General features: G+C 51.1%; 6 protein-coding genes across 6 annotated transcripts; 3 read left to right on the plus strand and 3 right to left on the minus strand.

Annotated features, from left to right (window-relative positions):
- Positions 1–243: 243 nt before the first annotated feature.
- Positions 244–1,590, plus strand: ISF_09166 (Alcohol dehydrogenase superfamily, zinc-type; the record flags this gene model as incomplete). The annotated part of the gene is made up of 4 exons (XM_018852769.1): positions 244–387; positions 457–1,311; positions 1,380–1,496; positions 1,564–1,590. 4 exons carry the CDS (start codon positions 244–246, stop codon positions 1,588–1,590), a joined length of 1,143 nt encoding a protein of 380 aa, XP_018700083.1.
- Positions 1,591–2,065: 475 nt separating this feature from the next.
- ISF_09167 (Beta-lactamase/transpeptidase-like protein) lies at positions 2,066–3,464 on the minus strand (the record flags this gene model as incomplete). Its single annotated transcript, XM_018852770.1, has 4 exons — positions 2,066–2,487; positions 2,544–2,826; positions 2,885–3,030; positions 3,092–3,464. 4 exons carry the CDS (start codon positions 3,462–3,464, stop codon positions 2,066–2,068), a joined length of 1,224 nt encoding a protein of 407 aa, XP_018700084.1.
- A 749-nt stretch (positions 3,465–4,213) lies between these two features.
- On the plus strand, positions 4,214–4,648 carry ISF_09168 (Monooxygenase, FAD-binding protein; the record flags this gene model as incomplete). Its single annotated transcript, XM_018852771.1, has 1 exon — positions 4,214–4,648. The coding sequence occupies one exon, from the start codon at positions 4,214–4,216 to the stop codon at positions 4,646–4,648; it is 435 nt and encodes a 144-aa protein (XP_018700085.1).
- Positions 4,649–5,090: 442 nt separating this feature from the next.
- Positions 5,091–6,008, minus strand: ISF_09169 (Six-bladed beta-propeller, TolB-like protein; the record flags this gene model as incomplete). Its single annotated transcript, XM_018852772.1, has 1 exon — positions 5,091–6,008. One exon carries the CDS (start codon positions 6,006–6,008, stop codon positions 5,091–5,093), a length of 918 nt encoding a protein of 305 aa, XP_018700086.1.
- A 745-nt stretch (positions 6,009–6,753) lies between these two features.
- ISF_09170 (NAD(P)-binding domain protein) lies at positions 6,754–7,831 on the plus strand (the record flags this gene model as incomplete). The annotated part of the gene is made up of 4 exons (XM_018852773.1): positions 6,754–6,811; positions 6,904–7,139; positions 7,226–7,503; positions 7,567–7,831. 4 exons carry the CDS (start codon positions 6,754–6,756, stop codon positions 7,829–7,831), a joined length of 837 nt encoding a protein of 278 aa, XP_018700087.1.
- Positions 7,832–7,956: 125 nt separating this feature from the next.
- Positions 7,957–10,892, minus strand: ISF_09171 (Transcription factor; the record flags this gene model as incomplete). The annotated part of the gene is made up of 6 exons (XM_018852774.1): positions 7,957–8,183; positions 8,296–8,499; positions 8,559–8,797; positions 8,875–9,357; positions 9,455–10,630; positions 10,681–10,892. The coding sequence occupies 6 exons, from the start codon at positions 10,890–10,892 to the stop codon at positions 7,957–7,959; spliced, it is 2,541 nt and encodes an 846-aa protein (XP_018700088.1).
- Between the last annotated feature and the right edge of the window lie 2,095 nt (positions 10,893–12,987).

Genomic DNA, 12,987 nt, shown 5'->3' on the forward strand with positions numbered 1-12,987 from the left:
TCGAGTATTTCCCCTCGCCTAATCCAGTCCAACCCGGTGATTGGCCGACTTGCACACCTAGACATACGGAATCACTCCCGCAAAGTATATGGTGACGGGGACTTGCTATTGCTCCCGCACAAATCCGGGACTTAAGTCACTGGCTGTATAGTACTAATATCGAGTATTCCCCCTCGCCTAATCCAGTCCAACCCGGTGATTGGCCGACTTACACATCTAGACATAAAACCGATAAAACACATCATGGGTGAGCTCAAGCAACTCCAGACGCACGCCTATGTCGTGGATAAGCTCGGCGCTCCCTTTGTATTAAGGGACGTTGTCCTGGACGAGGTCCGCGACGATGAAGTTCTTATCGAAATGAAGTACACGGGTCTCTGCCACACGGTAAGCAACCATCCTACGGGTATGCCGACTTTCAGCAAGCCAGTGGTTGACTGACTTGCCACTACGTAGGATATAGTTGTGCAGCAGGGCGGTATGCCTGTGGGTAGCTATCCCGCTGTTCTCGGCCACGAGGGTGTCGGCATCGTCAAGCATGTCGGAGCAGCGGTGGAGAACAAGTCTCTATCCCCTGGCGATGCCGTTCTGCTCTCGGTTCACAACTGTTACGCGTGTCGACCGTGCTTCGAGGGTCGCATCGGAGCTTGTGTCAAGGCGACCGAGACCAACTTTCTTACGCCGCGGTTAGGAAAGGACAACAAGTCACCCATCAGCCTTCCGGATGGCACTCCCGTACACGGCCAGTTTTTCGGCCAGTCGTCCCTCAGCAAGCTGGCTGTCGTCGCCCAGCGGTCTGTTGTCAAGATTGACGTGCCGCGCCCGCAAGACCTCGCCGTCCTGGCCCCCCTGGCGTGCGGCTACATGACGGGTGCAGGCACCGTCTTTAATGTTCTTAAGCCGACATCCGAGGACACAGTGGCAGTTCTAGGTGCCGGGGCCGTCGGCTTCGCGGCCATAATGGCGGCCAAGGAAAGCGGAGCAAAGGCTGTTATTGCTTTGGATATTGTCGAGGCAAAGTTGCAGCTTGCACTCTCGGTGGGAGCGACGCACGCCATCAACACGTCGTCGTCCAAGGATCTCAACACTACTATCCGGGCCATCTTCCCAAGCGGCGTCGACAAGATCATCGACACTACGGGACTACCATTCCTGCTCAACGCTGCATTCAAGGCATTAGCTCACGACGGCACACTGGCCCTCGTCGGCGTTCCGCCCCCGACAGCTGATGTACAATTCAATGCGCTGGACCTACTAACATCGTGTAAGCGCGTGATCGGGGTCATTGAGGGCTACGCCGACCCTCAAAAGGTGGGTTCACCAGGGTCTGTCATTCCAATAGATCGTGTCCATGTAAGCTGATTATTACTATGAGACAGGTCATTCCTCATCTAGTTCAACTGTACCAAGAGGGAAGGTTTCCCATTGACAGAATATCCAAGACGTACCCCGCCGAATGCCTCGACGAGGCCCTAGCGGACCTGAAATCAGGACGGGTTTGTTATACCCATCCAATTGGCATGTTTCCCGGACATCTTCTGACGCTTGTATACCACATTTCAGACCATCAAGCCGATCCTTTCGTGGTAGTATGCAGGTCTCACACTAGCGGATGTGCTTCCGCATGTGGTCGGGGTAGCGACCGGGGCAAAGCCGGAGCAGGGAGCAAGTGTGGGTGGCTTTCCCCAGATCTCATGACTGACATCAGAAGAGTGGGCTTGAAGCCATGGCGGAAGCAAGGTTCTGTCAATGGGTCTGTGCTTCTCAGTAGTCCTCCGGCGTCGCAATAGATCGGTCATTGGGATAGAATGATTATTCACACGGAGAACATCCACACCTTCTCACTAGTATTCTTGTATCCACTGCGGAGTAGATGAGCCATGTCACACGAAATGAACTTGCTTTGTACTCCGGTGCAACTGTTACAGGAACTACTACCCCCAACCTGCCTGCGGGCGTTTGTGGCTAACTGTACAGAGCACCATCCAGGAACACATGTGCCTGAGGTGACCTGGATGTATGCCATTGTGGCACTGAAACGGCCCAAGAACTTAGCATAACTATATTATTTCTTCTTGATCCCCTCATACACCTTAGTCTCAACCTTGACCCAGAGTTCGACCGCCTTGGGGTCTGCAAAGGGCAGAACCTGAGATCCCACCAAGCCAGCCACCCCCCTTTCCCAATCACACCACCAGAAGACATTTGAGAGTCCGGCCCAGTGAGCGGTACTGTCGGAACGGCCAGTGACACTTGGTGATAACAGAGCGCCAAGGCCCCAGCCCTGAGGCTTGGTCGGCGGACACAGCGGATACAATCCCGGGGCAGGGTACACGAGGTCCGACTTGCACGTAGGCAGGGGTTGGCGAGCTAAGTCTGGCTGCTCCGGCAGTTGGTTTGTGAACAGGTCCTTCACTGTGGATGGCAAGAGAATTTGTTCGTTGGTCGTGGGCGATGTGCCGTTGTTGAGCAACGCGACGAGGATTTCTAACGACGCCGTGTAAGCCGACAGAAGGAATATAGGGGGAAGCTTGGTGACGTACTCGAGAACTCTCGGAGGCTACCGTATAAGCCTGCACCACCACTATTATACATCCCCTTTCGACGATCCGCGTCGAGTGCCCTGGATAGAGGGAATGGGCGTGGACTGAGCTGGCCGGCCTCGTCGCGCTGCCATAGGCCGGCGAGGTGGGACTGGAGCTTCTCGTCGGGAAACATTGTCAAACGTGTAATTCCCAAAGGCTTGAAAATGGTCCTCTGCATGTATTCGTTCAGTCCAAGGCTTGTTGTCCGCTGAACGAGTATCCCAGCCCAATCGTGGGAGATCTGGCCAAGGCGCCGTCAGCGACAACCATTCACTCGTGCAGACAGCTCATCCACTTACACTATACTGGAAAGTCATTCCAGGTTGATTAACCAACGGCTGATGCATTTCCGTCTCTGAGCCAGAGAACTCATCGAATGGGGCCCTGCGCCTGTCCGAGGTGTACTTTTCCAATGCGGGGCTGAGAAACGAATACCCAAACCCGGCTTCTCACTGCAATTAGCACGACATCTCCAGTATGAGCGCATACGCTCCATGAATACTCACATGTATGCGTTAGAAGCGATCGCAAGGTAATTCGGGTCATTTTGTCCACCAGGCGGCCGTCTTCCGTCGCAATTTTAATGTTCTTCAGCTCGGGACAGAGTCGCTTAATCTGATCGGCGTCGTCGAGCGACAGAAGACCCTTCTCGACGAGCTGCAGACATGCTATAGATGTGACAAGCTTAGTGCATGAGGCCAGCCAGTAGATATCTTTACTCTCGTCGACGTCGTGGAAGAGCTCTTGAGCTACATTTTGGCCGTCACCGACAATGACAACACCGGCACATGGCAAGCCAGCTTGCGTGTCGGCGGTGGCTTCCTTGATGAGCGCAAAGATGTCGCTTACAGCCTGCCATGATAATGATGAGGCACCCATGGTCAATAAGTCGCGAAAGTACACATAGCGCTACATGCTGTTACTGCGTCGCCCCAAAGTCTTATACGCCCGCAAAGAAACGGGCGGCGGATGACCTCCGGGGAAGCACCTTTCCCCCCTTCGAGCCACCTCACCTAGAGGCGGGCCTATACTTAATGTTCAATACTATCAAGTTATATAAGAGAAATTAATAGTAGAAATACTAGGAATGAAGATAACTAAGATATTAAGAAAAAAGAAGGTTAAAAAAGTTAAAATTAGTTATGTAAATTAATAAACTAGATAATTATATATAAAATACATACAAAGGTAATATAAATAGTAATAAAAGTATATAAATATTTTATATAAATCCTATATTAATTAAAATTTTAATTAAAATATTATAAATAAAGAAACTATTAATATTATACTCTATTTAAGCTTTAAAACTAATAACTAGCTAAAGTAATAAATAAAGTCTTCTAATTAACTAGAACTACTAATTACTTTACTTTTATATACTAGCCTCTATAGAGCTTTAGGGGCTATAAACGAGTTTTATATTATAGATCTACACTACCACAAATAAGAAAGGAATACCTGTTTTACGATCATCCGTAGAGTATAGCTAGCATATCTCTTTGCTTAACCTAGACCTACACTATATAGACGTTATATAATCAATTAATCAACCAATCAACTTGGTTTTGTCACATCCAGGCAAGGCTGCTGTAAGCCAGTGGAACGAGCCGGGCAAGTGAGACGAGATGAAGCAGCACTACAGCACCTTTGATCCGACAATACAAAAGGTGTTAGCTAAAGTGGAAAACTGCCTCGGGTGGAAGTTGGCAGATATCCCACCTCTGCCCCAGTGGCTGGGCAAGAGTGGACGGGGTATCCTCATGGGCGACGCTGCTCACGCTATGCTGCCCTACCTAGCCCATGGAGCGGCCACATCGACTAAGGATGGCACCGCGCTGGCCGAATGTATCAGCCGGGCCTTGAGACTGGACGATATCCCCAAGGTTCTCCCGGCCTTCCAGGAAATCCGTAAGCCGAGGTGCGAAATCATCCAAGCCGGCTCGCGCGCCAACGGTGACATCTGGCATCTTCCCGACAGGTCAGAGCAAGAGCGATGTGGTTGCGCCATGGGCGGAGAGACCGGCGATAGCAGCGATGCTGAGTCCAACTCGAACCATTAGTCCGACAAGAACTTTCAGCCATAGTTGTTTAGCTACAATACTATTACAGAGGCGAGTAGACGAACACGTTGACCTCCTACCCTCCTACCCCCCTTTGTTTTTCCTCGCGCCTCATATTGACTCGAGATAGACCAACGCGCATTTAGACAAGGTTTTTTAAACAGAAGTATGAGAAGATAGATGCATGTATACAGGGTCAGATGTAATGCCAGTCTCCAAAAAGATCAAAGCTGCTACAGAGCAGACAAGAGTTGCGAAAGTTACTGGATAGTTGAAGAACGCTGGATGTGGTTTTGGCTGTTTGAACCTAGCTCGCGGCGCCGCAGCATCATTGCATAGTTTTTGATCTGGTACGTCGCTGTATTCCACTTAGATGACAGAGTATATTCTCATGAGACTACATATTGTACGCTACAGCAGTCGGCAACCACAAAATTCCTTCTCAAGGACGCGCCGCACCGTGGGCAATATCCACCCGCACACTCAAGACGGTACCGCGCGTCTTTAGAGCCACCATGGCCTTGAACAGGTTCTCGTCCGGCGGTGTCCAGTTGACACCCAGAAATAGCGTCTTGCCGTCGTCGCCGCCGAGGGTACAGCACACAGCGTGGCCGGAGACCTTGATGCGATGCGTAATCTCTCCGCTGTCCGGGTCGAGACGCACAAATTGCTCGAGGGCTAGCAGACTGAGCCAGATGCCTCCCTCAGCGTCCATGCAGCCGCCGTCAATACCAATCATAGACTCAGCCGACGCGCCCCTCTCACCCGCCAGGGTAGCAGGCGTCCAGACCTCTTGGCGGTTGCTCAGGGTCCCGTCCTCCGCCAGGTCAAACTTTAGGAGGCCGTAGCCAAATGACTCGGCATTGTAGAGCGACTTTCCATCGGGGCTGATACAAAGCGCGTTGGGAAAGAAAATCTTCTCCTCGGCAATGTTGACGCTCCGGTCCGGGTCGATGCGCAGAAGGCGACCGGGGCCCGGCTTCTCGCCATGCAGCACGCGCGCTCCGCTGTCGTCAAGAAAAACCCTCCCTGCCTTATCGATGACCATGTCTCCGCAGTAGCCCGTCATAACGTGGCTCATGTCGGCGTACAGAGTTGACTTGCCGTCCTTAACGTGGTACAGCTTGGCGTCAAACATGGACGAGCAGATGAGGGAGCCGTCGTCCAAGAAGCACATGCCATTTGGCTGGTTCTCCATGTTGAGGAACACCTCCTTCTTGCCTGTATGCTCATCAATGGCGTAGATCTTGCGCCCTGTCATGTCACTGATATACAGCTTGCCGTCACGGTACCGCGGTGACTCGCCAAAGTACAGGCCCTCGGCCAGAACCCTGGGGACCAGCTCTTTGGGCGCAGGCATGGTGAGGAGATCTTTGATGCTGGAAGAGTCTGGTTCTCTTGTTGGAGGGTCGCCCTAAAGCCGGTGTGTGTGTGATGATGTATCGAATGTCCGTCTCTCGCCCATCAGAGGATATGTGGAGAGGAGGAAAGGCATGAAAAGAACAGTGACACAAGTGACAATAATAGTGCAGAAGAGCATCGTGAATATTTATACCCCTATTGCCTGTGAAACGTCCAGGTCACATTTCATACCCGGGATGTTCCCTAAACCCTATTCCTCAAATCTCCATTGAAGGAGATTCTGGGGGTTTGTGGGGAATCCAATAGGCTCCCATTACAGTCAGCTTTCACAGCACGTGTGGTTGAATCTGAACTAGTTGCGCATTATGCGCTAGCGGAACACATCCGCACACGACATCGCTGGCATCCCCAAGTTAGCAACCAGAGAAGCGTGCGGGGCAAGAATCCCGGATGGCAACCCGTCAGAACAACTACCAACATGGTCTCCTCGCACCCTAGGCCCCCGGAAGGTATGCATACCCCACAAGTTCAGACTCTGCGAGCTCAAGCGAGAGGTCATGGTTTCTAAATTGGTCCGGAGTACGGCTCATTCACTGAACGGGGCGGGTATCACTCCGAGCAGCTCCATGCTTTAAATTCGCAGGACGTCTGTCGGGCAACAGACGCCCTAGGGAAGACGAACATTCGGTTTTGATAGCCTCCTTCTCCCTCTCTCTCTGTCTATCTCTCTCACGATAAACAAAATGGTTGGAGACTTCCCCCTAAGCGATAAGATCGTCCTGGTCACAGGCGGCGGATCAGGTAAGACAGCATAGCTGTGCTAGTCACCGGGGATGACAACTGTATTCCCAAACTAAACAAAACACCCGTCAAGACAGCTAACAAGCCTTGAGGTATCGGCCTGGCGTTCTGCAAACAGGCCCTCTCATCGGGGGCAAGGGTCGTCATTGCCGATCTCAGACTCACCCCCGCCGCCGAAGAGCTCGCCGCAGCCAACAAGGACTCCGTCGCCTTTCTCAAGTGCGATGTGACCAATTGGGAGGACCTCGAGGCTGTCGTTCCCTTTTCTGAGACGACATTTGGCGACGTTCCCGACGTCTACGCGGCGAATGCCGGCATCGGCGAGAATGTAAGTGCAGAGACATGACCCATCCTTGTGCTCTAGCTACTCATCATGATCCTCGCCAATTCCCCACGTTCTAACAGCACGCATAGCCTCGATCAAGTTTCTGGGGGGATTCTGAGACCGGCAAATATACCGTACTCGACATTAACCTCGTCCACCCCATCAAGCTCACGCGCATAGCCATCCGTACGCTTCTTGGCAAGAGGAAGAAGGGCGTTGTCGTCGTAACATCGTCCATTGCCGGCACGAACGGCCACTTTGGCACGCCCCTATACAGTGCCAGCAAGCACGGCGTCGTCGGCCTCGTTAAGAGCCTGGCCAAGGCGGAGCAAGAGGCCAATGTCAAGGTTGTCTGCGTGTGCCCAGGGTAAGTTAGGAAACCCCAGCGCACATCTCGCGGGTAGCAGTGCCTGATTGTCTTTATTTATAGGCTTGTTGCAACCCCGTTGCTGCAAGGTGTCATGGATGGCAGTGCCAATGTGAGTCCTGATTCGACCTTGATGGAGCCGGCAGAAATAGCCTCCAGGATCAAGGAGCTAGTCGAGCAGGGCAAGTATCCTGGTGGCACGGCCCTCGGGGTGTATAGGACAGGCGAGGCGGAGGTTGTGGATGACGGATCTCACAGTTTGCTCGAGGAAATGGCACCGACTGATCTGGGTAGCATCCGGAAGATAATAGAAAAGGACGGCTCATGAATAGCTAAAGCTTGACGTATTATTTTCTTCTGAGTCCACTAGCACGCTTCCTTCATAACTCTCTTGACTCAAGCCGTGGAATGTACATATCTTACCCGTCTTTTCTCAGTTTCTCGGACAGCACGCTAGAAAGTGAGATGCGGTAGCCACGTCGCCTCATAAGTATCGTTCAATATCCTCCCCGCATACAGCTGGTCAAACTGTACATCTTCGAGAGGGAAAGTCTGGCTAAACATAGGCTGGCCATCACGCGGGTCACCCAGTGGCGGGACCGGCTGGACGGGTGCCGGACCGCCACGAAGCATGTCAAATGGGAGATCCAAAAATCCAAAAGAGTTTCCTTCTTGAGGGCCTGTTCAATGTCAGGCACCGCTGAGCAGGGAGCACCCTTTCCCGAGACCACGACCAAAAGGGTGGCTGGGATGGGGCGTATGTATGAGTTTGGAGAGATAGGGGGCACATACCATTACGATAGCGAAACACTTGTTGTTGGATCAGCTGGAGCACCTTGCTGCAACGCTGAGCAGATACCAAGTGTGGACGACTCTCCTCAAAGAAGGAGAGGCAGCGGTTGTAGGACTCCATGAGCGAAGTCTCATCCATACACGAGATGTAAGTGGGCGAGCACAGATAGCCGAGTAGCAGAACCATGGCGCAGCTGTGTACATCTGGAAGCGGTGTGTTAGAGGCGACTGGTACGTTCATTTCGCACGGGTCATGTACTCACAGAATACGCTGTACCAAGGCGCCTGAAGACGTTGGAAGCCAAGGTCGGCGTTGCCGGTAATAGCGTTGGTCAGGTCTCCGGCCGCTGACACGCACAGGTCGGCAGCCTTGGTCATCATGGCCCAGCTCATCCTGTCTCTTGCCGTGAGGGTATCGAGAGGATTCTCTCCCGGCTTAGGCACTGACTTACAAAGTAGTGATAGAGCCGGCCGAAAAAGCGCTAAGCGTGCATGAAGATATCTGTAAGGGGGGTTTTCAGCCTCTTTTCTGGGAGAGACCGATAGGCTCTTAGGTGGGTGGAAATGGTGGCATCATACCTTGCCTCAAGCACATTTGCCTGGCGCTCCAGCAACATCACTCGGTGCTGATCCTGACCAAGAGCTGCGGCACGCCCGTCCTTGAACGACTGCGGACAGAGGTGTTCTGGGAGGCTCTCGCGCCACTCGACCAGCAGATTCTCAATATCCAGGATGGTCTGCAGATCCAAGTCGCCCACACAGAGCCTGTATGCTGTGTTCTCTCTGCAGCGTCCTCCTGGCCCACTGCCCTCCATGCCACGGCGATCTTGTTTGCCCATGCCTATGTAGTTGGACGACATGACAAGCTCACCAATGACGTCCTGGAGTCGAACGGCTGCGACGTAACACTCTACGAGGCTAACCGTCTCCGCTGGCTGTTGGCCAGGCGGCTCCCCCGGTCCTGTGAGGTACTGGTCGTCGATTGCCAGAGGGAGGAACAGGCGGTTGCGCGTGAGGCTGGGGTGGATCATGAGAGGACGCCCATAGGTCATGGACAGGACGCTGCAGAACTGTCATCAGAACCGCTCCTTTCTTTCTTCTTCTCCCGAAGGGCAATTTGCATATGATATGGCATCTGAGAAAGGCGTCGTCTACTCACCGGTCAAACAACATGGCTCCCATCCACGTCCTTCGGCGCATCTCAACTTCGAGCTGGCTGTGGCCGCTCTCGCAGTGACCGTTCCAGCAGCACTGAGGTTCGTGGTGCAGTCCGACGCCCTGGGCCACCCGCACCGCCAGGCCAACCGTGTTCCAGCAGCTGCTGGCCTCATCGGTGCTCTGGAGATATTGGCACATAAGTAGAAGTGCCTGGACCATGGCGGTACTGCCGCAGGCGAGCGTGTCTAGGTCTATGAGCACTTTGGCGCGGCGGAAAAAGGTACGGCTCACAGTGTCGCGGTCCTCGAAGGGAATGACCGCGTTGAATGGCGCGCCCATGGCAAAGACGAGATTCAGCAAGCAATGGAAGAGTCCATCTCCAACGTCGTCATAGTAGCTTGTCACGCCTCCTCCGCCGCCGTCGAGCTCCTCACTATCGCCCTTGCCGGCCCAGATGGATCGGTAACGCTTGTCGAACGATGGCCGGTGCAGAAACGGGTACAGGGAATGAACCCACGTCCAGTAGCTCTCCAAGAGCTCATCCGCCTCGGCTCGTCGCGGGACGCTCAAATTCAGGCTTCTGATGCCAGGGTCCGCGCCCCGGCCACCCCCACGGCCGTGCCTATGCTTGCCCCGAGTCATCGGCACCCCGCCGCCGTCCTGCGAGTCCTTCCCCCTGGGCCGACCGTTGATGGCGCTGTACGCGTCATCCAGAAGGCTAAAGGTACTCGATGGGCCAAAGTATCCCGACGAGCGCCGGGCGCGGCCCTTGGTGCCGTTGGCGCACCGAACCACGCCCATGGCATCCATGCCGGTCTCACTGCTGTCCGAGGCCATGGCGTTGAACTCACCGTCATCGGTGCCGTTGCTCGAATTGTCGGTGCCACGAGGTGGACCCCGTAATGATGGTTCCGACGCCGCCTCGCCAACCGCCCGACCGCGCATCATGTCCGGCGAGCCGCCCATGGCTGGTACCGGGGGCGATGCAGACTGCGGTCCCAGGAGCGGAAGCGTGGGCATCGCGGTGGGCAGGCTTTCCGGCGGGTATGTCGGCTGGTCGGCGTGGTCGAGGATGCGGTTGGCATCGGACGGCGCTGCTTGATCAACTGTGTCGGCCGAGGATGTGCTCATCGCCGACTCCAGCTGCCTGATACGTGCGCGCAGACCCTCAACGTAGCTGGTGTGTGTTAGCTACCGTCACTCCTCGCTGCTGGGGTCAAACCGCACTTTTTACTCCAGCCTTTGGTGTTCCGATCATCGTTCCAGACACAGCTCTGCCCCGGTCTACGGGAGCAGGCGCCGCAGACGGGCCTCCCGCCATCGCATTTGCGCTTCCGGTCTCGGCACTCCTCACAGGCCTGGACGATGCGACGTCTCTTGCGCCCGATTCCTTCGGGTTCGTTTTCGCGCGTCTGCGGATCGGGCGACGGTGGTAGCATGGCGCAGAGACAGAGTAGAGTCGGGATTTGCCTTTGGACAGACTCCAAGATGTTGAAGAAGGGAGGGAATGGTAAAGACGAAGTCTACCAACCGTATGGAAGACCCCTCTCCCCTTTCGTGGGGCGGGCCAGACATGGCGCTACTAACATCATTGTCTGTGCCACTTATTTGCGGCAGTTTGAATTGCACCACCTAAGGTGGTGCTGGATACCACACTTGACAGGGCAGCACACCTAACAATGTAGGAGGAACCCTTCATCGTGAATGTATTAGTTTCGAGAGATCGCCTGGTCGGCTAGCATGAAGGCAATCCATTTATTGTGATAAAGAAACAGTTATTTGGTTGTTAGACTTAGCTATCGCATTTGGTTTTTTACAGTCCTAAACTTCGTATAACTCCTAATCCACTCCCACCAAAGCATTACTGCAAACCCAATACGTAATATAAGCGGCATCGTAACGAACCACAATATATTTTAGTAGTTAACGGATCTTCCTACATTAGGAATAACTGAAGTTTTAATAAATAGGAAAGGATATTATTATAATAGATTAGTAATTAAACTATATAAAAGCCTACTAGAGACTCACTTAGTACTAAATTGTATTTATAATATTAGGATTACTTTAATAGATACTAAGAGAGGTAGCTAAGTAGAATATACTACTCTTATAAGTCTTATCCTTCTTTAGTATAATAGCTTTATAAATAATCTAAAATTATAAAGGCTTTAGCCTATACTTACTCTCTCTTCTAAATAGTAGTATAGTAGGTAAAGAGTAGTGTTATGAATACTGTAAGACGTGTAGGTGGGGCTAAGAGAGGCAGGCGAAGGCTTATTACACTAGCCACTAAAAGGATAGGAGATTATATAATCTCCTTAGGATTAAAGACTTAAGCTATTAAGCTATTAATCTAGGAATAGGATTTAGGGGATTAAAGGTTAAGCCTTCTAATCTAGAGTTATAGTAGAGGGATAGATAAGTACTTAAGGAGGAGGTATTCCTATAGTTAGATAGTCTAAATCTCTACTAATTAATCTAAGTAATAGTTTTACTATTAAGAGATATTTCTTAATATAACTTATATTATAATAACTATTTATATATACTTATATATTTAAACTAACTCTTTACTTAAGAAATAGACTAACTATAGATTAAGATTAAACTATTATTATATTTTAATTAGTCCTATTTAGTAAGTTACTTTTAAGATTATAAGTAGTTAATTTTTATAATATCCACTACTAATAGTAAGAATACTAATATAGTAGTAATAGCTACTAACCTAGTGGCTATAGATACTAATCTAGTAACTATAGTGTAACAGTGACTCTTCTCTAATCCACAGTAAATCTGTTTCTTAGGAAGTGAGTCAGGTTGAATGCACCACAGGTGCAGATGAGCAGTATCGTAGCTTAAGTCACGTTTAGGAGATTACTCCTAATAGTAGAACTATTACTTAGATTAATTAGTAGAGATCTAGTCTAACTATCTACTAGGAATCCCCTTCCCTATATACCCTTCCTATCCTCTACTATACTACCTGGATCACTAGCTCACACTAAGGTCGTGATCCTTTCTTAGCTCACTGGCTCATAGTGACCCTATAAGCCTATCGTGGTCATATGACTTTCTATCCTAATCAGGCGTCCTACAGGCATCCCGCCTGGCCTCCTTCTCAGGCCGCCCTATGTCACTCTTATCTATTTATAACATTATACTCCTCCTCTATTAGTCTTATCCTTAAGGCCACTAAATTCCCTTTTAGTAGTAGGTTATAACTTCCCTCCTACATTATTATGTCCTAACGTTATATTAAGTCGTGTTAAGAAACCCTACTTATAGAAAAGCAATGAACGTAACACCTTAAAGGCTTTTATCGCCTTAAACGGGTATAACACAGACATACCTTACTCCTATTACTTTAAGTATAAGAAGGAGTGCCGTTTTATAGATAGTAAAACATAATACAAGTAGTGCGTTAGTCGTAGTCGTTCCTATAATAGTGTAATAGTGGCATCCTCTTATAGGTTCTTACGCCCTAGCTTTTCCTACGTCTACTAACCTTAAGATAGTAAACCGCTTAAT

The sequence above is a fragment of the Cordyceps fumosorosea genome (assembly GCF_001636725.1).
Source record: "Cordyceps fumosorosea ARSEF 2679 chromosome Unknown scaffold_42, whole genome shotgun sequence".
NCBI classification, from domain to species: domain Eukaryota; kingdom Fungi; phylum Ascomycota; class Sordariomycetes; order Hypocreales; family Cordycipitaceae; genus Cordyceps; species Cordyceps fumosorosea.